General features: G+C 35.9%; 1 protein-coding gene across 12 annotated transcripts in view; it reads left to right on the top strand.

The window, feature by feature from the left end:
- shaker (potassium voltage-gated channel protein Shaker) overlaps positions 1-27,871 on the top strand; it is a 254,960-nt gene that overhangs the window by 162,796 nt on the left and 64,293 nt on the right. The window contains exon 1 of one of the 12 annotated variants that reach the window (XM_086914690.1): positions 2,289-2,545. The exons of the other annotated variants lie outside the window; for them this stretch is intronic. Coding sequence (XP_086770816.1) covers positions 2,472-2,545 — 74 coding nt within the window. The 5' untranslated portion in view covers positions 2,289-2,471. Of the gene's footprint in view, positions 1-2,288; positions 2,546-27,871 lie in introns of those variants that run through there. 12 annotated transcript variants of the gene reach the window in all.

Here is a 27,871-nt window from a genome sequence, read left to right as displayed (position 1 = left end):
CGATTGTATTGTTTACGAACATTATAATTTTTCACAAATGACAAATTTTGGAACTATTAAAAATTTAAAATATATAAACTTATAGAAATTATTTAAAAACTTATAACAAATTTTTTCTTTCTTGTAATAATATACGTATGTATTTCTTTTTGGATTATATTACATTTAAATTTCAAAATTATTAATAATGTATTTAAATATTATCATCTCTAATATTTTCGTTAATTCAACTCATGATTAGAGTTTAACACAATAATACATAAGCCTCAATTGATATTTTTATATATCAATTTTTATGTTTATTTCTATGTTTAGAATCAACTTTCCAAAAATCCTTTTATCTTATCATTCTATACAATATCAAAATATTGAACATTAGAATTATCAAATTAAATTTATTGATTTTGTATCTTCTTCTTTTTTTTACAATTTATTAAAAATGTGCAACTATCTTTGTTTTTTTTTAATTAATTTAAAAAAAAAAAACTCATAGAACTTAATTAACGACCTAATTCGCTTTTCATGGTTTATAATACCAGAGAGTATACGAAACATTTTATCGATACGAATATATTTCGAATGTTGGAGGAAAACAATACCTTCATTTTCCGATACGCTTCCTTGTTTCTCGCACGATCAAACAAGAAAAAAGAAATATCATATTGGAACGAAGAGGCGAATTCAACGAATAGGCAATCGTGGAAAGTTGACTCGAATACATCCTTTCACGGAACAAGAGTCGCGTGACTGAAATCGATGGACAAAAAAAAAAAAAAAGTCGCGTTTTATCGTGAATTCATTCGATAATCGTAACTGCGGCGCCCGCAATGCCGCATCGTGTGCGACTTGTTCGACACAGGATTTCGATTTATGCGGGGGCCAAACGAATTCCGCAAGTTTACGTCCGATTGTTTCGACGCAATGATTGATTCCGCGATTCCGCCCTGGAAAAATTTTCTACGAAGGCGAATTTTCCGTTTTCCGTTTCAAAAAAAAAAGAAAAAAATCGAGTTTAAATCCGATATCGAACGATGTTATTCGTCATTTTGTGATTGAACCGCGATTATTAAAATAATTTTTGGAAGTCACGAGATCACATTAGCGAATTTGAAAATTTGAAATTGTTTGAAATGGATTACGAGTATTTCGTTTCAAAAAATTTAAATTTAAATTTTGGGATTAAATCGTTGTGATTTTTTTCGAATGATTTCGAGAAATATTTGATATATTTTATTTACGATCTCGAGGCAAAAATTGTAAATGAATTACAATGATTACTTTAGGAAGACTTGAGATTATGATTGGAAAATTATTTGAAATTTTTGGTTGGTCAATGTAGATGGGTCAATCGATATTTAAAATAAAAGTTAAAAAAGAGATATATAATTTAATTTATCGACTAACCTATGTAATTTCTCTTAAGTTGTGCTCGACATTCTCATTTATCATATCCTCTTTCCAGTTGTATATTCTGGTCGCTATCTCTGGCCATATATTTTATAATTCTTTGTGTAGCATCAACTCAAATTGGAATAGTGACGTGTATGAAGTACAACTCGTAGAAAAGGATGAACTACGATCCATCAAAGGATAAATTAAAAATATTTATTAAAATAGAATGATATTTAAAGTACAAATATATAGTATAAGTATAAAGTAACGATCCATTATTGAAAATTTTATTACGTTATAATATTTTAACAAACATTTAAAATAAAACACAAGCATAAAACAGTTGATACTAAACAACGATTTAATAAATTTCTTTAAACTCTTGAAAGAAGAGAATTAAAAAAAGAAATTCAAATCGAAGAATTTTCAAGAGAAAAAAAGCGTACAATTTCTAATTCTACGAGACACTCGTTTCGGCGGTGCACTTCCGTAAACCCTCGAAACTTGTTATTATTAATTTCCTCACCCACGAATTTCAAAACCCACCCTGCAATTCGAAATATCTATAATCCTCGAGCAATTGGCGGTTCCTCGCGGACCGATCGGCCCGAAATTATCTTGCAAAATAGATCGAATGAAAAAAAATCTTCTCCCCCTTTGATTTGTTTTTCGATCGGTGGCCGACAGGCGCGATCCTGTAAGAATTGCAGGGAGTGTAAGTAGTATCGTCACTCGAGAATATCGAGTCGTGTCACGTTCTCACGTGGCAGACAATCGAAGGGACAGACGAGAGTGGAAAGAAAGGAAGGAAGGAAGTTGAAGTCGAAGAAGGAAGGGGGGGGGGGGATGCTCGACCTTGGTCGTTGGTGGTTATTTTAAAAGAGGGACAAGGCCACTCATGGAGCGGGACGGCGAGCGGTTCCTGGGAACGAAACGGGCAGACGGTCGATCGGGGGCTGAAAATAGAGGGGCTCGAACGAGACGACACGGGACGACAACGGGATCTTCCATGCTCGTAGGCTTCGACGTGGTATTATGAACCTGGAATGGCCATCGAGTTCTCTGTTGGAGATTGAGGTATGGCCGCGGTAGCCGGCATCTATGGCTTCTCAGAGGAACGACACGCCAGATATTCAGACCATCGGCAGCATCCGTGAGTTTCACCGTGAAAGACGAAAGCGAATCGATACTAGCCGCGCGATAATCATTTTTCCTTTTTCTTTTTTTCTGCTTGAAAAGTTTTTCCTTGCTTATTATGGGGAATAATATATCCTCTCCCTGCCCTGTTTCTAGGCAATCTTTTTAAGGGAGGAGTGGTAGTGTACGTTTGAATTCCAATGGAATCTGTTAATCGTGATCCAATCGAATCGTGCTTTTAACTTATAGAGCGGTATGACAAGTCAAATGTTTGCAACTCAGCGAGAGGAATGGTATCTCGAGCTTGATTTAAAATAATGAACAGAGTGGTACGTTTAAATTGTGATCTTACTCGAGTAGAAATAATAATTTGGTAGCATTCCAGAGAGAAAAGTGAGTATTTCGATGAGATCAATGGAATAAGAGCCTCTTCATAAGATGTAGCGAGAATGAGAGAAAAAGACATTACGATGATTCAAATTTATTGAAATTAAATAATTATTGGCAAGAATAATGAGTGAATATGGCGAGGAAACATAACCAAATCTAACTGACAAAGATGGTGATTTTTATATTATTTTTCTTCTAAATTAATTTCAATGGATTAAGTGAGAATTCTTTCGATAAAAAGTATAAATTACAGATGGAAGTATTCAAAATTTGTGTCGAAGGTATTGAACGAAAATCATAGAAATTTTTTCGAATTTCGCATTCTTTGAATAAGAATCACAATTATTGGAATTTGAACGAACGCTACACTCTCCAAAGGTGGAGAATAGTTTTATAGTCAAATCTTGCGACAAATTTTTACAGCAGATTTTTTTTTTTTTTAAAATACACACGCTCGTCCATTCTCTTTTGCATATAAATTTTCTTCCAAAATTATTATTATTATGCAAATTATACGTAGATTGCTTTCCTCGAAAGGGGCGGCTAATAAAAAGCAGGCAGGAGAAAAAAGCTCGGATGTCCTGCCCAGGATTTTTCTTCCCGCTTTTTTTTCTTTTTTATACACATTCCATAGCTGTAAATCGTTCGAATGCGGGCCACGTTGCATGCATTTAAAGAAAATCCAAAATGTCTTCCACCCCGAAAAATAACGCTTCCGTGGAAGCCCTGGAAATATTTATACTCTACGATTCAAATATTCTGTATTTAGTCTATTTAAAAAAAAAAAATATTATTATAAAATTCATAAGAATCATATTTAAACGCATATTTAAAGAGAGTCCAATTATATCGGAAAAACTTGTTATTAGACTGTAAACGTTTATGCAAATTGAAATATTTATATTTGCATAACTGGAGAAATGAAATTTGAATGGAAATCTGTTTCATTCTTTACTTTTGCCTTTCATCGTCTTTTACCATTCAAACGCATTAACACCCGCGATCTGTCTATTGTTTGAATGTTTATGCAAATTTATACTTGTTCTTACGCGGATGTACGAGTATAGAGATAGAACTGGAACAAAAATCATCTTTTTTCCACTTTATGCTTTAGATAGATAATTCCAGTAGAACATTTAAATGTTCGACATAAACTTTCTATTCATTGGTATACGCGAAGCTAACGTTTAGGTTATAATTTCATAACTTGTATAGAATAATGGTTCTCAATCTGAAAAGAGAGATTATTTTTACGAAGAAGTATTCTCATTTCACAATTTTTACTCACTTACTTACCCATTTCGATTGCATTTTCGTGTTCCACGATTTAGTTCAAATTAGTTTTTTCGTACAAAAAAATTAAGGATTGAAAATTAATCGAGTATTAAAAGAAGGTACACTTTTTTAACAAAGTTATTCGTCAATTATCCCTTTTTTATAACTGTTTGGAGAAGCGAAAACTATCATTTCCAATGGATTTCTTGTCGCTGAGGAGAGTTTGAACGTATAATTGATTACGGTCAATTCGAGTTAACTTCAACGGCGGCCATGTTTCATCGGAAGAAAGAAACCGGTCGGATGCTTAAGATCCTACTTGCATTTCCTTTTAATCTCGATTACTCTCACGTTTCTTCCTTATCTGCAGAGATATTGATAATACAGGAAATGCAGATTAAATTTGAAGGGACTTATTCGTCGATCGATGAAAATTTCGAATTTTCTTAAAATCTTCAATCTTCCCCTTTGAACAAGCAACAAAAACGAAAAATATTATACAATCGAAATTGCCCTCTTCTCTCTACCTTCAAATTGCAACGAACATTTGAGAAGTTCAACTTCGGGAATAGAATCCTCTCAATTACCACCCCCACTATTCACAATCGACGAATTAACAACTGCATTAACAACCCCCCCTTCCCCAAGGACCTATATCCCACACCGACTCTCTGTCGAGCAATTAAGGGCGAACCTCTCAGCAATTAAGAGCCGGGGGGAGGAAGATTATTCCGTTGGATAAAAAAAATCACGGAAGATCGAAGATCCATCTCGACGCGTGCGTTCCTCTTCTTCGCCTATCTACGTCTATCAATAATCTCGGCGGTGCACGCTTGGAGGGGCGAGGAGGGTCGAGACTCGCCACGGTCGTGGGTTAATTGATTTCCAATAGGCTGACCGGCCTTCGTGCAGCCGTGTGCGTGCCCCGCACACAATGAACACATCGTTGAACACCGATCGGGAATTCATAGGCGGCGTGTACGAAGTTGGTCGGAATCTTGGGAGGCAGCGCCGTCCGCTTCACGATATTACGATATTTATTTGTTTCGAGAGAGAGAGAGGGGGGGGGGGCTGCTTAGCGAACCAACAACTTGAGACGATTTTCACGCGCGAATTAACGTATAGAACTTTTATATTTTAATATTTTATCTATCTTTATTATGTAAAGAAAGATAATTAAAAATCTATATGTTGTTGCGTGATAATTTCGATAATAATTATTAAGAAGCATCCTCGGTTTGTCAGGGCAATATCGCATAAATATCGTTACAAATCTTATAGTCCTCTATATAACGTGCTCTCATTTATCTTTTCTTACACCACATCACTATTTTCCTTCTCTCTCTATTATCAATTTCTTAACGAATAGAAATCATTTCGTTATTTTAATAACGAAAATAATCAAACTCGTCTCAAACTTGAACTAATTTCATTATTTCAGTATTTCAATACTGCCTGCAAACGTCAGAACGTCAAACTCGGATTAACGCCGAAAATAGTTCGACTCGAGAGGATCTTATTTCAGATAAAAATCAAATATATTATTCTACACTTTATAAGATTATACTTAAAGAGCTTAGGAATCTACTCATAAAGCGATTTTTAAAAAAAAAAAAAAACCAAACGTAAATAAATATTGTCGTTCGAATTGCTGCATCAATCCAAGTCACCGTTGGAGCGCAAAGGGTTGAATGGTTAACCCCTTGCTATAACGAGTCGTGATGAAGATTTCGACCCAAATATGAGTGGAATGAATTTTTGTCACTTCCAAATAATCTACGTTGCAAGGCAAACGTAGTGCTAGTGATTTTGTTTAGACTTTATGGAGGAAGATTCGATAATTTTATTTATTGAATAAGTATTCAGAATGCAAGATTTTACGTTTATATGAAAGAAATCCAGTGTTTGCACCAATAAGACAGCGTCTTTTTTTTTTTTTATTAAATATCGATTCAGGATGACGAGCATTTCTTAATGATTCTTGTGCGTAGTATTGTTATATTTCTTAGAGCAAGGCACTCTATTAAAGTATTTTGTATTGTCATTTAAAAAAGCAAGAAAAGGTAATAAAGCAAATATCACATTTATTTCTATATTCTTATATTTCAACTCGTATTGCAACTGTTTGAATCCGTTGAACCCTATCACTTGGGATTTTGTCGAAGTAAATGGCACGGGAAGAGGTGAATTTAACAGGGAGTGGGTGGTAAATACGAGACATAGGTTAGATAGTTTTATTGGATTTTTATTTTGGAAATTTTGGGCGGGAAAGAGATTAAGAAAATGGGAAAATTGATTAATTGGGATTAAAGATTGTGGTTAAAGTCTTGACGTTGCTCATTTAATTACGTTATGGAAAACGAGGGTGTCATTTTTATTAATAAAACTTGGAAATTTTTATATTGTATTTAATCGTCATGTGACCATTTCAAGGAAGGATGTATTGATTTCTTGTGAATGAATTATATCAAAGTATTGATTTTTACGTATAAAAACGAATGAAAGAAGCAATCAAGGTTGTTGTAATTAAAGATGATGATAAATTCAATAATTTAATTAATCGTGTAATGGAAATGAATGGAATAGAAAACAAAAATAGACTGTTACTTTTCCATGAAATCTTGACATTGCACGTTAATACAAAAGGAAAACTTTTTTTTTTTTTTTTTTTTCCATCAATGAACGATAATGGAAAATATTATTCTCAAAAAAAAAAAAAAAAACTTGTCATTTTAATAAGAAATACCTTGCATCGGATTCTTCTCTTCTTTCTTCATTATCATTTCAATATTATTATCATAATAAATGTGCATATGGTAATCGTGTATTATATTTATTATTATTATTATGAATTTCGATTATTAAATTCCACCCTTTGATAATTGTTATCAGTAAAATTACTTTTAGAAATTAATTACAGTACCATCAAAGCATAGTTAATTACTATCTATGACTATGGCACGAACATGATAAGACATTTAATTTCAATTGGAAATTCGACGATCAACACCTGACACGAGGTGTATAAATCATTTTGAAAATCGTGGTAATGGCAAAAAAATTAAAACAGGAAAGAACACCCATCGTTACTGATAATCGCCTCGAATTCTATTTCCACTTTATTAAAGCGGTTGTAAATGTTTCTAATAATGGAACTAATTTTTCAAGCTAGTTTTTAAGTGCATCAGTGTCAAGGAGACGATATACGTTTTAACCGACGTGTGTACGCTGGGACCTTGTACACTTTGACGTTCAAGAATGAAAGATAATTTTAAACAAACTTGTGACAATCGTCTGTTCCCATAGTTGAATCATCCTATTCTTGAAACCTTGATACGATCGTTCGAATAGAGCAATTCCTATTTTTTTTTCTTCTTCTCTTTTCTTTTTTCCTCTCGAGTTACTACTCAATAATGTGGTCTATATGAATAATAGAGAAAATTTAAAGGCCTTTTATATTTCTCAAGTTAGATACTTTTACTTTTTTTTTTTTTTTTCAGTCAAGTTCTTTTATGGCACGTCAGCTATAAATCGTAAGATTTATTGGTGTTTGTGGATTAAAATTCGATCAAGTGGAATTAAATATTAGGGAAACAAGCAATTTTAATTGAAAAATAATGTTTCGGATCTTTTGATGTGAAATCAGAATCAGATTAGAGCAAAAAATAGAGAAAAATGGACGCATTTATTTCTTCGTTGAAATATTCAACATCTTCATCGATTTAAGGATATTGTTCTTCTTTCAAACAGGTGTTGGTCCATATGGTATTTCTCATAAAAACAATGGTACGCCATTTTATCCTATTTTCGTTTAAATGTTATATAAATAAACTTCGATGTATACCACCACTCAACCACTGAAGATATAGAATTTTTTCAGAGGACAAAACAAAAGTATTGTAATTTAATAAGTGATGTTTAATCGACATTTTTCTGTATTATTAATTTATTTCGATCCCCGGAATCGAACCGTCAAAACTACAATCAATATCAATATGAAAAAGTGTAAATCATATTTCATTGAGCAAAATTTAATCTCGAAAAATCTAGAATTTTTACTCAATTCTAAAAAAGTTGCTCCATCACGATTATATTTGCACGGGGTGAATATTAATTTGCTGCATGGATAATTTATCTCACTCGTTCTTACCTTGAGAATAGAGGCGACAAGTCAAAGAAACGAAAGATAATCCCCTACGAAAATTCCCGTCCAGCAATGTCACTCTTCACCGGAAGATCTCCCTTCTTGCATCCGGTTTTTCACTCGCGACGCGAAAGTCATTCGATAAGAGCCGGGGTCTGGCGTCGGATCGATTAAAAAACGGGTGAGCTGCCAGTCGCACGTGCGCTTCCCCCCGTTGAAATTTGTCAGGTTGCAAGTGTAATGGCATTGTGCACTTTCTACGCGCGCGAATCGATATCAGTTAGGAGCGAACCGCCCGGTGATTTTGACGTATTAATTATCGGGCCGGTTTCGAAGCTCGTTTGTTATTGTCTTCCCGGCCACCGATTCGTCCGAAAAATCGAGCGTCCGAATTCGTTATTGATGCGTCCACGATCCGCGAGAAGATTGATAAACGTTAACGAGGCGACCGATGAGATTGGAACGAGTAATTAATCGCGATGGATTCTGGATTCCGTTCGTACGAATTGTTACTTTTAACGTATAGCCTTAAAACATCTTAAAAATTAAATCCTAATTTCATAAATTTTAAGCTTTGGATCCGAAAGTGCATATTTCGAGTGCAAAATATAAATTGCAAAGGTCTAAGTTTCGAAATTCAAGAATCTAAGATAATTTAAAATATTTAAAAGAGACAAACTTTTTTATCGACCGAAGATTTTAGTATGAAAAATTGGCACTTGATCATTTTTTAAGGGACTGTTCATGTTGTCACTTGTTCCACATATATTTCTATGTTACATGTATACACGTATAATTTCAATATTAGATTCTCACAAAGGTCTTCACTCTTCGATGCTACTTGTTTGAGTTTAAGCAGAACGATAAACAAGCACAATGTCTTTCTCGAGAACTTTCTGAATTTCTTTTAAAAAGATCCGAGTACAAAAAAAAGCAAATTCTTCTTTCTCCTTCTTAAGCTCTTGTGCAAACAGGATAAACATTTTTTTCAAAATAATCTCACAAATCCGGTGAAAATCAACTATCGTAAACATCGAGAAGCTTTGCAGCACCGCTTGTGCAGCAGAACGCATGTGGCGACACTATCGACGATTTCGAAGCGGGGAAAACAAATCTCTCTGAATGGCCGTTAATCCAATGTGTACGAAAACAGTTTTTCGCATAAAGCGGTAGGATGATGCGCTATGTATCGTTAGAGCGGCATCTCTGAATACCGTACAGCAATATAGCTAAAGATTTCGACTTTACCGACCGTTCGCAAATATCCGCATTTGATACACCAATTCAAAATGAATACTCACGACTAAGCCAATAACTACTCTTCGGAGATATCCGAGACGAAATAGAGGCTATAATCGTCAATCCTTCTCCCTTGGCTTTCTATAAAACGTACGTGTAATCTAACCTAATCTGTACATCAATATTAATATAAAACATTTTTATCATAAGAGAAAAGTGCACGAGATGCAATTCGATTCTTATTTGAAAATTCTTTATATAATTCCAAACAATGGCACTTGTGTACTGGTAATTAGTCGATAGCAAAGATTTGTCAAGATTTCTCCCGTTTCTTAACCGATTGAAGACGATTGGTCGGAATCGATTTTGGACGACAAATTGGCAATTAGGAGACGCCAATTAAAGCGCGACCTTGTTATTATCAGTTGGCACCCCTCGACTGATCTCTCGAAGGGAAGAGGCTCCTTTCCTCCTTTGGCAGCCACCTTCGATGAGCCCTCTCATCCGGTAACGTAACTATCTACTCGAGAGGCAGAGGGGGCTGGAGTAGTCTCATAACTTTAGTGATTTCGTGTGTTGACTCCATTACACCGGAAATCGCGTTTCAATCGAACGCGTGAACAAATGTATCGATTTTCAATTTTGCACTTAGGCTGAATCTGTCTTGTTGCCTCGATATCGATATTGTTGAGATATTGATTCGAATTAATAACTTGATCATAATTGATGATCGTTTAAATAATAAAATTAAAATTCGAATTGTGTCGATTTTCCATTTCTAGATGATACGTGTAAAGTTTTTGTATTTAATATTTTCTAAAATTAGGATTAACTTTCAATGACAATAAGTTAAAGTTTCCTAGGGATCACTAGAATTCTCTAGGGATTTTTCTAATGTATGTATTATCTAAGATGTATATAAAGTACATTTAATTTTTCTTTCTAATATCACTATGTTTCTCATATTTTTTATTATATTTAATCAATCAAGAATGAAATATAAATTTTATGTAAAAAATTCTATTATTTATCGTCTTTTCAAAAATTTCCAAATATGATAAATTTATTCTTTATTTTATTCATATAGTATTATTCATATATTTCGATAAAGAACGAGGCACACGTGAAATAGATCTAAATTCAGGAATATATCCTCATGAAATAAAGGTTAATCAACTGCGAGCCGGCAATTTCGTTTGGCATATAAAATTAAATTGCGGTGGTCCATGCTTAATGTTTCAAAAGTGGATAAGTTAAATGAATCGCACGAAGAGACAGAAAATGTTTCTGAGTGTATTAATAAGTAATACAATTCGCGAAATCATCGTTTCAGCATTGCCAACTCTTTCAGTAAAAAAAGAGTATGAAAATGATAAAACACGATGAGCGGACAACGTGGACTCGCGATTCATGGTGATTCCCATGTGACTAGGCGTTCATCGATCCGATTCGAAAATAGGCGAATGACCTATAGCTCGATAATTTTCAGCTAGCTTAAAATATTGCGCGCCTATCAATCTTTCCTCGTCATTTTCATCTTTTCTTTTCTTTTTTTTTTTTCTTCTAATAGTTGCATTCTTTATTCGAAAGATTAATCAATATTTCGGAAAACTGTCAACATGTTTCATGGAATTTTGATGCAGGTCACAAAACGAGAACTGTTTCATTTCAATTATTACTTTTATTGGGCACATTTTATTTCGCAAAGTAGAAACAAAGAAACAAAGATGTTTGCTTCAAACAAATTTTAAAATCAGAAAACTTTGAAAATGATTGAATGTCTTAAATTGACAATAATAATATTTCAACAACGATCTGCACAATGATGCAACCGACGAGTAAATTTCTCCTGTTAAAGAGAATTGAGTGTGAACGCAACATTTGCAAAGAATTTTGAAATTCGAATCAAAAGCTCTGAGAGAATTCTGTAAAATGCCACTCGGCCTCTTTCCGCCTTCGATCGATAATTCGAAACGAATAAATATTCATCCACGCGAATTCTTTGCAAAGGCCAAAAGGAAAATATGTTTGTCGTGGAAGGAGGGGGAGGAGGAACCAGGAGGAAAATTGTAGCTCGTCTTTGATTTGAATTTCAATCGGGTGGTCTTTGAATGTTCTTGAATTGGTTGAAGATTTTTAATTAAATCGGATCATCAATTCCACCAAGTTACGAATAGTGTAAATGTTGTATAAATACTAATGGAGTGGAGTTGGAACGAGGAGGAGTAGATGTTCATCTTCGGTCGAGTTATTTGAATTTAAAGCTTTCGAAGCCAGTTTTATCAATTTTATAAATTCATTACTTGTCTAATTTGATACGTCTTATCAAGTTTCGAGTAAAATTCATCGATTATAGCTTGGCTCCGATTGCAAGTAATTTTAATAAGTCGACTTGAAGTTATTTTATCTGTAATCTGTTATAGTAGTAACTTTTCAATTTTCTGTAATATCAAATATAACAATGAATTAGCAATGAATTAAAATTGAATTCCAAAGGAATTTTCTTCCAATTTGAAATCGTACAAACGATGAATTTTCATAGTGTGAATTCCAACTATTACTGGCGAATATTACGTAAAAGTAAAGATACAATCCTTTGTGGAATATTAAAGAAGAATTATATTGAAATGAAATTTAAATATAAATTTAAAAAGTATTCAAAATTTTTCCTACTTTCAATAATTCGATCTTCAAAAAACAAATGCATAAAATATCATTTAAAAATTTATTCAAATACCTCCAAAAAGCGTTTACACGATCCCTTTCTTTTTTTTTTTTTTTTTCGAATTCCGCTTAAAAATTTTTGTTCTAAAACATTTTACCATAAACAAACACGCGAATATATTTCTGCCTATAATTTTCGACACTGATTAAAAATCAATCCACACCGGCACGTCCGTGGCTGTGAAATCGAAATTAATTTTCCAACTCGATACACGTGTAAATAATAAACGACGTATCGCTTCCGTAACCACGATTCACAACCGAACGAGTGACGGCGCGAGCGAGCGTGGATCGATCCCGGTGACAATTCACGACACACATTTCCCGCGTGCACCTCCGCGCCTTTTCCCACGGGCCTTCCCGATGACACGCCACGTATGAATGCGTGGCGCATCGTTAACCCCGCAAATGTCGAAGCAAAAATAGGAAGAAAGAGAGAGAGCTGCTCTCTCGGCTAATAAACTCATCGATCCTCGTTGCGTATACTCCTGAAAGGTGAACAATGTTCGGATCTTTCTTTGTTTTGTCGCTGCGCGGATTTTCGAACGAAAATTCGCAATTTCGTGCAAGCCTCCTCGATGGAAAAACACGATTATCTCAAAGTTGTAAGTTGTAAGTGGGTAGATTCAGTTTGTTTGGATTGAGAATCTTCGTGTGATTATGGATGGAATATATAAATTCGTGAAACTGGCAAACTAAATTGTAGTGAATTCTAACATTCAAATTTCGCGCGCTCGACTGCGTTTGAGTAATTAGGTTTATTTTAGGAAAGTGGTTAATTCTCCAAATCCAATGTTTTCAATGATCATTTATGAAATCCTTGATATACTTTTTTCGATCGTTCAATTTTGTAATTCGACAAAATGTCTCTCCTCAGACGAATATCACTTCAGAGAATAGAAGTAATCGAGGATGCTTGTTGCATCTTTTATTAATCAACATTGACACGTTCTATTGAATCAAATCTTAATCCATGGTAAGTTGATTAAAATGAAATTGGTAGCCTTACGTTGCAAATTAAATGAAATTAAATTTACTTTAATTTGCGTGATGCTAATCCATGTCACGAATCGATAAAAAATTGAAATTCCAAATTGGATTCTTTGTCAAATAACTTTTTATTAAAAACGTCTTGATCCGTGGCACGGTCAATGTCGTCGTACTCGTCAACTTTATAGAAGCCAGTTATGAAGAAAATTCTAAGCGAATACAACATAAAAACCATAAAATCCTCAAATCTTTTCACTCGATTGCCGTTTCATTGGTTGGAGGCACGAGAAAGTTATTTACCATTTTCGCAGAGAAAATTTCACGAGGGGGTTTTAGTCGGGAAAAGTGTAAAGGATGGTTATTATTCGAGGACCAATTTATTTCAAGTGTGGTCGTAATAGGGGGCGCTACACGTTACTGGCATAAAAACCGAAGCTTGCGGGGCGATATTAATTTAACCTTGCCTCGTAAAAGAACGGAACCAGTGGCACCAACAAGCGTCCCTCCATGCAAATTTCATCGCTCCGCCTCTATCGCGGATAACCGAAGAGAGAAGGAAAGAATTACAAGGAGTTTTCGAAATTTTTCAACTCTTGCGAATTTTTATTCTCATCTGGAAACTGGAACTTTTTCATAAGTTTCCTGTCCGATAGAAATTGCTGCACCCGTTATCGAACCTATCGCGTCCAGGATGTAAAATATATGGCGTGGTTACACAACGTTAACCTTCCATGATGCAGGATCTATCGGATCGAATAATATATTCTATTTTCGTCTGTCGTCGATATATATTTTTTTTTCAATATTACGCGTTTCATTTTATCGTGATAATTATATTTTTCATTCATGATTCTCGAAAAATATTAAATAAAACTTCATCCTTTTAACGTAGAATTTTACTCTAGACCGATTCTCACGTGAAGTTTTGAACGAAATTAAATAATGGACCAGCATCTGTTGATTAAATTACAAGGCAAAATGTTAGAAAGGGAGAAAAATTCGATTTCACAAACTTGTCGTCAAATTATCGTAAAATTGGGTTGGCTCTGGTTGAGGTTAGATCCGGTTAAGACGGAACAAAGGATAAGTTAGGAATTTATCTTAACAAGTTTCTTGTAAAAATGTTTCACGATGATTAGTCCGTCTTTATCGATCGACCCGAAAATGCATTCAGCGCCTCTATTCCCGTTTATCGAATTTGCTTGAGATTCAGATCTCATCTCCAGCGAGATCCACTTTCGCCAAATTTTATTCCATCGTGAGTATCTTTGAAAGTCGTATTTAAACGCTTCCCCTCCCCCCTTCCCCCCCTATTTAAATAAGAATCGTGAATCTCGCAATTCCGTCTCGAGAAATACGTCTCTGCAAATACATTTATCGATCGAGCAAAGTGATCGTGTGTGCTCGATGTGAATCGAGTCGCTTTGAACGGGATAATTGAAGAATGAAGCTGGAAATGGAAAAATTAAAGTTTTCAGATGAGAAACGTAATTATTTCTTCGATAAAAGCATCGTTTAGAGATATAAATTTTTATTTTCTTTGTCCACAACAAGTTTTTTGCTCGCGCAATTAATTTAATAAACAAGCCTCTATCAAGATCTATTTTCCAAGATTATCGATCTTTTCCTTCCGATTACGATGTATTATCGAATTTATTTCAATTCTTCCGATCGTTTAATCATTGTTTTATTTTCTTTACTTGTAACGTACATTCTGACGATCTAATTTCTTTGTTCATTATTCTTCTCATCCCTTTATTACCATCGCTATTCATCATATCTACTTTCTTAATGGATACCAACGAACGATCGTAATTAATAATGACAGTTGCTAATGTAGAAACGTGATATGGAAAAATACGTAAAATACGTATTTGCATAAAAATTCGAGCTCCATCCGATAAGTAAGCTCCGTAAGATCTGTAATTATAATTTGACATTCTCGTTAAAAAACTTTCGAATATTTTCGAGAATTAGCATTACCACGTCGACAGCAGATATTAATCGAACGTGACGTAATTTTATATCAAGCGTAGAGACGTTTGATTAAACTACGTGTTACGTATAGAAAACTTGGGGTGGAGATATTCGAGAGCTTTCGAGAGGAAAAGATGGGGGAAAAGACGACCTCTTCCCCTCTAGGGACTCTAGAGTCGAGTAGTAGTCGTGTGGGATGCCAACCCTTCCTTGCTTCCTCTTCTTTGTCTCCCATCATTTTTGTTCGTTCAGAATTTTTTCCACGAACCCTTATTCGATGCATCTCTATTATTATTGTCGACAGTTAATTACTAACACTTGTCACCTATATGAATTGAAATAACCATTAACGATATATAGTATATTCTCTTTTCAAATTACCAACATCGACTAAAAAGCAAATAAGATACGTGTATTCTCAAGTAATAACCATGTTCTTCTCATTGCTATTACAGATATATATATTGTTAATTATCGTTATTTGGGCGTTCATTGTCTAAGGTAAATTTCGAACAATCATCAAGAACGCACAAGTAGTCGTGACGATTAAACGAGCGAATGGAGCATTATGGTTGCCATAACATGACAGATCGATAGCAAGTTTTAAAATTTTTTTGGATGTTCAGCATTTGTGTCATGAAAACAAGCGTTCAATATATTTGTGGTTATTAAAATTGAATTCTTCACAGTGTATATTGCAACTACGTTGCAAATATAATCGTTAATTTTCCATAAGTTTAGACATTTTTTCCCCCCCTCCAGGTTTATAGGTTAGGTCGTCGTGGCTAAACTTTCGTGGTCTAATTTACTCGCCTGTGGGGCGGTGCTGTTATCGGTTTGTTAACTAGGTTCGATGCAATTTTTTCCCGTGACAGAAGTTTGGAGACAATTTTCGATTGGCATAATTTCAGAATTGGATGGACTGCGCCGTTATGCCGCGCCAACATGCTAGATCAGCTTGCAATGGTCAAAAAACGTCCCGGTTCTACTTTCGTTAATTGGATTTACATACAGGTCGTGTTTAAATTGCTCGTAAATCGTGAATTTTTACTTCCCATTGAAATTTTGTAATTGGTGTTTTGAATTTTTACACTGCAAATTCTCGTTGCTTCCTGATTGAAACGTTCTCGTTCGAAACATATCAAGATTCGTATTCTCTTTTGAATTATATTCCAACGATTCATTTGCACGATAAACGGAAGATTCGATTCGAATCGCGGATCGATCCGTTAGGCGCAATACAGCGCTCTATTTTCTTGCGTTTTAACTTGACCCTGGAACGGTTTCCGGCTTCGCGAGAATCGACCCCGCCGACCCGTTTGGCAGGGGAGCACGTCGAAATATTTTTCGGGTCTCCGCACATGCCTGCTCGCGTGTGCCATCCACCATCTATAAGAGCAGCGGTTCTCAATCTTTAAAAGCACGCAATCTCTATAGCCAAAAGCTATAGATTGCTCGCGAGGTCGGGTTGACCAAATGCTCTCAAGCTGGATACTTTATAGCGATTTTCGCGTTGAGAAACGCTGACGTTTGTGTGCCGTTACACGGGGCCACACAGGCCGACACAGTCGGCCTCCATCGCTTGACGCAACGAAGTCGATAAAAGTAGCGAGGATCCCGGCCGCTGGCGCCATCTGATAATCCTGCGTGGCATTACCATTGGCCGGGTTGGGAGGGAAAGTTTGTTCGAGGCCAGCTCCGAGGGCTATGCAGGTTGCGCTGGTTTGTTTACGCCAAATTGAAATCGTGTGGCACCGACACTCGGATGGTTAGCCCGTTTGGCTGGCCCACGATTGCTGGCACGTTGCATTTACGGATGTGAATCGGCTTGCCTCGGCTCGGCTCGGCTCGGCAAATAACACACACGGACGGAGTGGTGTCCACTCGATTACGGCCGAGCGATTTAAAATGCTGTCAGAAAGGACCATGTGGATTTGCTGACGGATGTGGTGTCGCCTGGTCGGAGTAAGATGTCGGGGTGAGAAAGGAAGTAGATAGAAGCTGGGGGAAACTGGTGCTCGTGTGATATCGTGCGATACGAGGCAGCCTGGTGCGGATACGACGCTTTCAGTGAGCTAAAACGCGGATAAAACTTTTGGCTTTCGATAAACAGGGGAGAGAAGAGGGCACGGGAGGAGTGGAGAGAACGGTGTTACGCGACACGTAGAGGAAAGATCGTGGTCTATCTCTGCACGTGATCGGCGGCTGTCGATGCTTCGACAAAGGATTCGACGAATACTTTTGGAAGGTGTTTTGTTCCCGTTTTCCGTAAGCACGTTCACGTTCGTTTCACTCTGTGTGTTGCGTAACACCGTGGTAAATTTTTAATTCAACTTCTCACGCGTGAAATAGATAGAAACATCCGCATTTCTAGAGGTGAACGAAAGTTGCCTTTTGCAGTTTGACAGTTTGAAAAAATGAAAATCTGATACGATTTTTCGAGGCAAAATTACTTTCTCCAGAAAAATAAATTTTCCAGAAATTAAAGGCAAGTTTTTTTCACCGATGATATTTTCTAGAAAATACGATCATACGATTTCGATTCTTTTCGTTCCACCGTAGTCTGCATGCCACGAGTATTTCATTCTCTGACCTTGCAATGGCACACCTGAGTACTCCAGTATTCGATATTGTCGTAAATTTAAAACTTTGCAATTTTTTCATGGTTTTCAAACGCGAGAAAGAAATCGTTATAAGAAACATGCTAATTTAGTCGTTAATTTTAAGAAATTAAATAAAAAACCTCAGTGTGTCATTTTAGAGGTAAAAAATTTCTCTCCTTTCTTCCTCGACTCGAATAATTACCCAAGAAAATTTTCCTATGCTTATTATTAGTTCTCACCTACTTTATTTCCAAATATCACTATAATCCAAGTGCTAGAGACTTCACTTTCTTCAAAATAATTTTACTTATTTGAAACAATCTTTGCAATTGTCGCGTCATTCTTAATGCCGTTTCGAACCAAGTTTCGATAAAAAGATAAATGTGTTCGAAACGTTTAATGGCATCCAGGGTATAACCTTCCAAAAAAACAATCCAATAGTTTCCCAAGAATAACGACACGCTTATATAATAATATTTTCACCACCAAGATGAGGTAGCTTTCAACGTGGAATAAAACTGAAAGCTAGGTGTCGTTTCGCTTTCTCGAAACCGTTTTTGACTATCATTCGATCATTGCCAATGATAGTCACCACCTGATCAGACCTGTCTTAATCTCTGGGAAACTGTTAGGTCACTAGGTTAACACCCAAGTAACACTCGATAATTGGATAATGCAGTTTCTTGTACACACAACGCCACCTGGCACTCAATGTAATCGGCTAAGAGATTCTCGAATCGAGGATCGACTCACGCCTCTGAACGATCGTCTCGTACGAGCCGTGTTCAACGCTCGAGTGCACGCCACTTCTCGCGGCGCGATATCATTGTATTTCCTCCTGTTTTTCGTATTTTCCTTCCTCCCCCCTCTCCTCTCCCCCTCCTTCTTCGTTTCACTCCTAAACGGAGGAATTTTCGTTTAAATGGATCGTGAGAAATGGGACTGGTTACTTCACAAGCTCGTTAAACCTGATAGAAGACGACGCGGATCATTCCCGTGGGAAGGGTCAGTAATTCGATGCACGTCGCGAAACGAACGTGCCGCTTGTAATAACTGCGTTATTACATCTCTCTCTCTCTCTCTCGTGATTCTCTCCTTCTAGGAAGAACTTTTCCAATTCCGCTTTTTTTACTCTTGATCCTCCTCCCTTTCTTTCAAGAAAGAACTTTTAAACTCTGACAAATCGAATCCACGGTTTGCATGAGATGATGAAACAAATACTACAAGTTTCACGTTTGTTTCGATTTCTCGAAAAGTGATCGTGCTATCGCTATTTATAAATTATGGTTTTGCCAAAGAGATTTTGTCAAAGATTCGACAAAGTCGTTCTCTGATCCATGAGATATCATTCGTGTCCGCGGACAGTTTGGAGACAATGGGGGATGAAATGCACGCCGCGAGCAGGTATTGGCACAATATGACACGTTTCGTCAGACAGTCGGAACAGTCAAACTTTAAACGTTGAATTTATATCTTTTCGAGAGAAAATATTTATTACACGAATACCAACGTCGATTTAATTGTATTATAAATTACACCCAGTTTGAGTTAGATTTCTCTACCTCAATTTGTATCGTTTACATAAGATTTCGTGGAAACGATTGATTATTGATTTTCACCAGTTGCAAGGTAAAATTTAATTAGCCAAATCTGTGCCACTCGCGCTTCGTAGTCTGAATATTTATTGATAACACATCGATAGATTTAAGAAAATTCTCCTTCTTCTCAACGCCATCCCCCGTAATTGTTATCCGTCCAAGAAAAGGAAACAGGCGAAGAAAAAGAATGAAAAGCGTCATCCTCGATCCACGCATCGTGATTACCACGCTTGCCAGGTGGCGTATCGTTGCTGCGGCGCTTGTTACTGGCAATTCGGTCGGATCAGGGTCATTCCGGACGTTTCATTGATGCCTGCCGCGCTGCATTCACGGTGGTAACCAGAGTTAACCACTCCCATCGAGGCCATGGAAGCTGACCTAGATAACCATGCCCACGACCCGATTCGCCCCATCTTCGCCTCGAAGCCGGTGAATGGATCCGACATGACGCACACACCATACACCCCCTCCCCCCCCCCTCCTCTCTCCCTCTCTCTCTCTGAATCCATAACCTTATTTCCTTTACGTAACGGTCAGGATTCACGTAAGAGCGTCGAGAGCGCTCTCCCCTCGCCCTCCCTGCAATGGGAGTCTCTCTGTATTCCCCCTCGATTGCCGCGTGTCCTTTACGATCCGCATTTCCACCAATCATGTGTGCATTATGCGCCGGCCGCTGTATCTGATGCGATCCCTGTATGGAGGTAATTACGCGTGGATTGCTTTGCCAGGTTTACGTATGAGGGTTGCTTTAGCCGAGCGTAGGGATTGATGGGAAAGGGGAGGGGTGCTTCGTTCAGGTTGCAATGGCGCTTTACTTTTGTGAATGTAAGAGAGAGAGAGAGAGAGAGAGTTGTTTTTTTGCGATGTTAAAATTTGGCAGTGGTTCTCGATCTGGGTTGGATTAGTTAGAAGTTTCTTTTAAGGAATATAATGGAATAATCGGGGTTTGGAAAATTCAGAGAGAAAGGTGGCTTTTTTTGTTGATAAATGTGTGAAAATTATCGAGGTTATAAAGGCTGGTTCTCTTTTAATTTGAAAGTAAAAGATGAAAATGTTAAAATTCGTCGGTATTGATTCTTGAGAATCGGTGTTTTTTGAAGGATGGAATTGGGAGGAGAAGTTTCGAAGGAGGAGTTAAAAATTCGTTGCTGAAGATAGAATGCGGGGATTGTTTAAATTTTTTAAAATAAAAATGGAACGTCAAAATCACCGAGGCAGTGGTTCTCGATATTTGTGGATCATGAAGCGTGTCTTTTAAACTCGTAAAATTTTTAAACTCGATATCTTCGGTTAGAGTTAAAAGTTCACCGTGTTGAAAATACAATGAAGAAGACGATGTATTGTAACATTAAAAATCCGTCGAGATAACGATGGTTTTTTTTCAATTTAAGTGTTCTTTGTTTCTTTTTTTGGAATCGTAACGATTCTTGAAATGAAGGGACAATTTTGATTCTCGTAAAAATTTAATTATGGAGCATTAAAAATTACTGGTTCTCGATTCACGGGTCACCAAGTTTTTTCAGAGAAAGAAACGAGGGAAGAGTTTTTAAAAGAGAAGTTGGATCCACACACACACACACACACACACACACGCGCGCGTGTACTGTGTTCCTAAACTTTTTGAATTACGAACAAGTTTTAGTTGTGGGAAAAATTTTACACCAAACGTAATAAAGAAGAAAAAAGGTGGTGTGGATAAATATATATTTTTCCTTAAAAATGATGGAGAATCTTCACTCTCTTTAATTTCGAAATATCGATCAACCGGTATTCTCCCATTCGATGTTTGATCTTCAATTTTAAAAATTGAGATATGTATTCCAGCAAGGTTAAACGGTTGCTAGTCGGCAGTGGTTCTCAACCTCGCCAAGTATTTTTAAACGAATCTAGCCCGAATTTTTCATTTTTTGTTTCAATTATCATTTTAAAAGTATTATAGTGATCGACAAACAAAAATAGAGAAAGAATGAAAATAAAGTTTGCTCGACAGCGTGGAATGGTCTCCCCTTGCTTTGTGATAATCACGAATGTTCCGTCCTTGATGGAACGTTGTTTGACGAGATACAATGTGAGTTTATTCTTAGACTCGGTTGCCAGATCTTGCAACATTGGTTCGAGAGAACGGATCGCGTAACAGACGAAACACTCTGCCGATTAGATTCACGGAAAGAGTCCACGGAAGATTTTGTATAAAATTATCGTGAAAACTTCTCTCTGTGATAAGAGACTCGCGCAGCGATGAGAAAAGGCGACGAAATACCATTTTAAATGTTTCGTTTTTTTTGAGACGAGCACCACAAGTAATTAATTATTGAAAAACTAACTCTAGAATTAATTTCACTCGCGCGAACGATAACTCAGAAACAACAAACGAGAACGAAATTATTCATTGCGCATCGCTTCGATTAAAAATTCAACGATGAAATTCCAACTTTTCCGAGAACAATTTTCTCTGCCGCGAAAGAATTAGATCAGGATTTCTAATTTCCCTTTTTTTCGAGATTTCTTAAATGAGATACGGGCCCATATTTTGAAAGCAATATATCCCAATCAGGCATGTTCGGGATAGCCAATAATAGAGATGCTCTCCGCGATATTACGAATGTATGAGCAGAGGCCAGTTGCCCGAGAGGCAATAGGAAACGCCGAATGCATTGGCAAAAGTCAATTCGCGGGCTAACGCATGATTATCGACAAATGTAATTTGCGAGACGCGGCCAATAATAGATTTCCAATTCTCTCTCTCTCTCTCTCTCCCTCTCTCTGGGTGGAAGGTTTCCATTATATGTGGAACGTGGTGTTCCAACAACGTTAATTCGAGGAACAAATCATCAAAAGGGTATCTAGGCGAAAGTGTTCCTTCGAAAACTTTTGTTGTCGAAAAATTGAACTGCAACTTGGACGAATTTTAATTCGAATAATTGGTTATTCGCCCGTGAAATATTAAAGAATTTTTATCTTATATAACCAGTTTTCCGCCATTGTTCTTTGAATTGTAGAAGCTTGTAGAAGCTCGTTCATAGAAATTCCTTTTGGATTCGTGCAATGTGACGTTGAATAATCGTCTGGATCCAATTGATTCGAATAATTATTGGGGGCCCGAGTAATTCAAATAACGTGGTTAATTAAATAATCATTGGAGCCGAGTAATGGCGATATTGAACCATTGTGGATGTTACACTGGATCTATCATTGTGTACACGTAACATTGGATCCAATTAATTTGACGTCGAATAATTATTCGGGCCCAACGAGTTATGATGATTATAATCAAATATTCAATGGATTCAATGTATCATTTCCTTTTTCCTTTTAAATGCTTGGATTTTTTATTTTTCTTCCTAACTTTTACTAGTTGTTATTGTTACATTCATTGGCAAGGATTGAATTAAATTCCAACAAATAAGTAATTAAAGTAATGAGAATCTATAGAGAAGAAGTAATATCCTCTCTATGATTTTTAACCAATAGGAGTTCATATTTAGAAATCTACAATTAGCTTTATATTGTTAATATAATTAGAGTCTCGTATACAGAAATATTTCTATAGATAATACTTTCAATTACTTGCAGATCCAACCCTCAACCTCGTTACCAATCACTTACCAAAACTTCTCAAATAACAAACTTTCTTCACTACCTTCGTTCCTCCGCAAAAGTCCGGGGGCCAATTCGAACGAGGTTCGAACGATGGCCAATAAAGAATCCCGAGGGAGGGTTTTTTTTAACAGGTTGCACCTCGATATCTCGACTCGTTTAATCTCTTGTTGCTCGGAATGTGGATCTTGCAGGCGTTCTCGTGGTGAAAGGAGGAGCACTTGGTAAGATCAATCAGCAAGAGTACCCACCGGTACGCCTCCCATTGTCTTCTTTGACACGAGGCCCCCTTGATAGTGACGCTTTGTCAAGATGAGTTTAATACCTCGTTTCCAAGGCTCTCGACCTTCCCTCTGTGTATACAGCATCGCCAGGGGTTGCATAAACTTTTTCACTCCCACGAGAAGTGCTGGATCCTGAGCCTTCCACCACCCCTCGATCAGCATTGAAAAAGGTTTGAAAAAGTAACCGGTTAAAAATCTCAGAGTGAAGTCACTTTAGGTAATTGCTCGTTAAAACAAGCTCGAATAACGTTTTTATTCACGTAGCTGTTATAATTGATCCTCGTACGATTACATTTTCGATTGTTATCAGGGAGGGAATTATTGGAGTTAATTTTATTCAACTATTAAATTTTGCCTGTCTTCCATTTTGTTTTGATTGCATTTTTATAAACAGCTGACGAATTTTTGCAAAGCTGTAAAGAAGATATGTCTACTTTGAGGGAAGAAATTATTGGACTAACCTTATTCAATTAATAAATTTGTCTGTCTATGTCTTCCATTTTGTTTCGACTCGATCTTGATTGCATTTTTATAAAGAACTGACGAATTTTTGCAAAGCTGTAAAGAAGACATGTCTATTTTGAGGGAAGAAATTATTGGACTAATCTTATTCGTAAGTTAATTAATAAATTTGTCTGTCTATGTCTTCCATTTTGTTTCGATTCGATCTTGATTGCATTTTTATAAAGAGCTGACGAATTTTTGCAAAGCTGTAAAGAAGACATGTCTATTTTGAGGGAAGAAATTATTGGACTAACCTTATTCAATTAATAAATTTGTCTGTCTATGTCTTCCATTTTGTTTCGACTCGATATCGATTGCATTTTTATAAAAAACTGACGAATTTTTGCAAAGCTGTAAAGAAGATATGTCTATTTTGAGGGAAGAAATTATTGGACTAACCTTATTCAATTAATAAATTTGTCTGTCTATGTCTTCCATTTTGTTTTGACTCGATCTTGATTGCATTTTTATAAAGAGCTGACGAATTTTTGCAAAGCTGTAAAGAAGATATATCTATTTTGAGGGAAGAAATTATTAAAGTAATTTTATTCGTAAGTTCAAATTAAAGACTCGACGTCGTCTATAACCTGTTCTTCGTATTTTGCTTGAATGAATTGCACTTTTATAAAAAGCTGACAAAGTTGTAGGGAAGATATGTTTTCTGAATACTTTTTCAATGATCGAACAAGATTTTTCTATTCTTTACAGTGGAAATTGATATATTGAATATATTATATTTTTGAATTGGAATTTGATGGGTAAAAAAGTATGGATTATTTTTCGTTTATCATCGTAAAAGGAGTTCCTTTCTGTTATCTTTCTATTCTATTCGTATAATGGAAGTTCTATTGTAATCGAGAAAGTTTTCTTCATACCCCCAAAAAGAAATTATTCGATTCGAGAAAGATTACATGTTCAGATGTTGAATTCCGATTAATATTTGTCTTCTTCACCTCGTTTATCTCGTCAGCCTATCTCTTTCATTCGTAATTTGATTTATGTATTAATGTAATGTCTCGAGTTTTTTGGAATTTCTGTGAATGCAAGATTGAAATCACTCAACACTTCGAACGCCTGGTCATAGGGGGCAAGCGAAGGTGTAATTAGATCCAGATCAAATTTGATCAACAAATAAAATGAAAAGAAAACGAGATAATTTTTTGTTACTATTTCAAATTATCCAACGGTTCAAATTTTCTTGAACGAAGATCGATGATTATAAAGATAAACGAATAATTAAACAAATACTTGCGCGAGAGTGGAATATTGAATGAATTGAAACTCGTGACATCCATAAAATCCATTCTTCAAATTTCCATTCACTTCGTTTCAGATATTATGACTAAGTTTTCGAATAATCCCGACAGTTTGCACAATTGAAGCCATTAATAAAATCGTTGAATACAGGGAGGAAAATAGAACGTCTAAATCAGAACGAATTGTTTTGGAAGGGATATGTTTCATGAGCCAAGATCGGACATTATCCGGGATAAAATTTTAGCAAATTGATAAAATTGAATTTTAAACGAGTTATATAATTTATTCATTTATTTATTTATTTTATTATTTTTCAATCTGGAATTATCTCTCTTATTTTTCTCCACATTAAAACATTATTACAAAATGTAATTTACGAACATCCAGTAAATTCCAAATAATAAATGCAATGTAAATCCCTCTTGCTTTTATTACACGTTTTTTTACACGTAATTATTCTCGTCTAAAGTGACGAGTGAATAACGAAGGGTAGAATTAACAGCACGAGACAATGGAAAATGGAAGTGTAATAATTGGCCCCCGCCAATAATTGGCCGAATTATTCGGCAAAGAATCGAATTTTCGCCGGTATCGAAACTTGCTAACTAATTTGAAATAGGGCGGCCAGAGGCTGCGGATGCGTCGTTGGCTTAGCTCCACGTCGCGTTGCGGATTACATGTATTTCGGTGGCCCACATACACCGATATTTATTGGCGTGTCTTTCGTCTTGGAATTTCGCGAATGGATCGGAAAAGAAAACTCGATCGATCCTCGGCTTCCAACTTTCACACCGAGGAGGGGAGGGGGCTTTATTGGAAAACTCGCCCTCTTTCCCAACTTCCTCTTCGATCCTCTCCAACAATTAATCCATTTCCACTTCTCCTTTCTCTCTCTCCCCCACAAATTGAACACGATTTCTCTTTTTCGAAAATCTCGAGGATGAAGAAATGGAATCTGTGTTTTGACGTTTGTATTTTAATATTTAAACGGGCTGGAAAAAGGGGTTTTGAAAGTATTGTTCGCCAATAAACTTATTTTTCAACAAAGGATTTTCCTCTGTCGTGTTTCTATATTTCATTTTCGCATGCAAAATTTTTGCATGAAATAAATAGAATTTGATCTAATTAATCAAGATAGATATATAATGATACGAATATTTATTTACTGGGTAGATAGTGGTATTTAAATTACAATACTCGAATTATCTTAAAAGATAAATCACAATCGATATTTTTGTGTATATATTAAATTCATTATTATCTTCTTTTCTGTTTAAATTAAGAAGGAATTTTGAAAAATTCTTCGTCATAAACGAAGACTCGTCGAATCAATTAGTATCTTTTTTCGATTTCTTCTTTTTTCATGAAACAGATATTCCGAAAATTATCCACCTTTTTTTCCACCTTCGAAACCTGCTAAATACTCTCGTTCGACTCTTCATTTTTTTTGCGCGAGGGATAATTAATAAAGTCCTGGATTAATTAGCGTTAAAACATATTTAAGCGAGAAGTAATTAAAATAGGAAGTTTATGTAGCCCCTCTTGCCTTCCTCGTAGCGTTATTTCGAGAGGGAAAATAAATGAGAAACAGAAGATACGAAGTTGAAATCCTTTCTTGCATTTCTTTCTTCGTGATGCAATTAATGTAATTTAATAAACAAGTTGTTTAAATTAATCGTAATAATTGAAGAAATATATATATATATTCGAAATCGTAGAAACAGAATTGTTATATAATAAAAATATATCGAAACAAAGAATCGCATTGTTAATAATAAAATAAAATATGAATATCGTAACAGTTTTCGTATAATTGTTAAAAACAAGAAAGTATTCCAGGTCTATAAAAATCTTGGTTAAAATTTGTTTAACCAAAATTAATTGTCGTTCCTTTCCAAGCATCAAACTTTACCAAACCTAAATATAATAGCACCTCGAGCAGGCGGAGGATTAAAACGTGATTAAAACAGGAAGTTGATGTCGCCTCTCTTGTTACGCCTTCCTTGACGGCGATCTTTCGCCCCGAAAGCGTGAGACGAGAGATGTTGAATCCTATCGTGGTAATTGTACCGTATGTGGAACAATGCCACCTTCTCACTGGCTTTTCCCTTCGTCGAAACAACCACCCACTCGGAGATGCCGAATTTATGCATCTCCCCTCCCCTCTCGTGATTTCTGAAACGTTAATCAATAATATATTCCAAGTAGAACATCCGTTTCAGAAACTGGATTAGCTCGTTTCGGTTTACCAGAGATTCGATTGATCGCAGCGAATTGTCAATTTTTGACGTTTTGAAATTGGTTGTCGAAACAACACACGCTTTTCTTTTAATTTCATTGAACGTAAATGCTTGGAAATTTGAAGCAGTAAAAATAAATAAGTATAGTTGATATATTCGTTATACGATATTTGTCGTAAAAATGTGTTGATTCGTAAGCGATTGAAGTTTCTCGCTCGATGGAACGAGATAGAATGAGAGTCTGTCTTTGTCATACTGCCGTGCTGCCATCTAGCTCTCTGTCTTCGGTGCAAACCGAATCAATTGATTAAAATAACGAATAAGCCTCGTCCAATCGAGTGGTTTGCAGTAAAATTTTTAATAATTATAAAAATAAATGTAAATATGGATCGAGTTTAATTAGTTTTATAGTAGATTTTCCAAACATCATCTACGAAATTTATTTTGGAAAAATTATTTTAATCCATTATGTTTATCGATTAATAAAACTCAAAGCGAAATAAGTATTTGAGAAAATTAC

This window comes from Apis florea, unplaced genomic scaffold (genome assembly GCF_048593485.1).
Source record: "Apis florea isolate Af1SG1 unplaced genomic scaffold, ASM4859348v1 contig_1914_pilon, whole genome shotgun sequence".
Classification (NCBI taxonomy): Eukaryota; Metazoa; Arthropoda; class Insecta; order Hymenoptera; family Apidae; genus Apis; species Apis florea.
The sequence above is the reverse complement of the archived record's forward strand: the minus strand, read 5'-3'. Positions and strand labels throughout refer to the sequence as shown.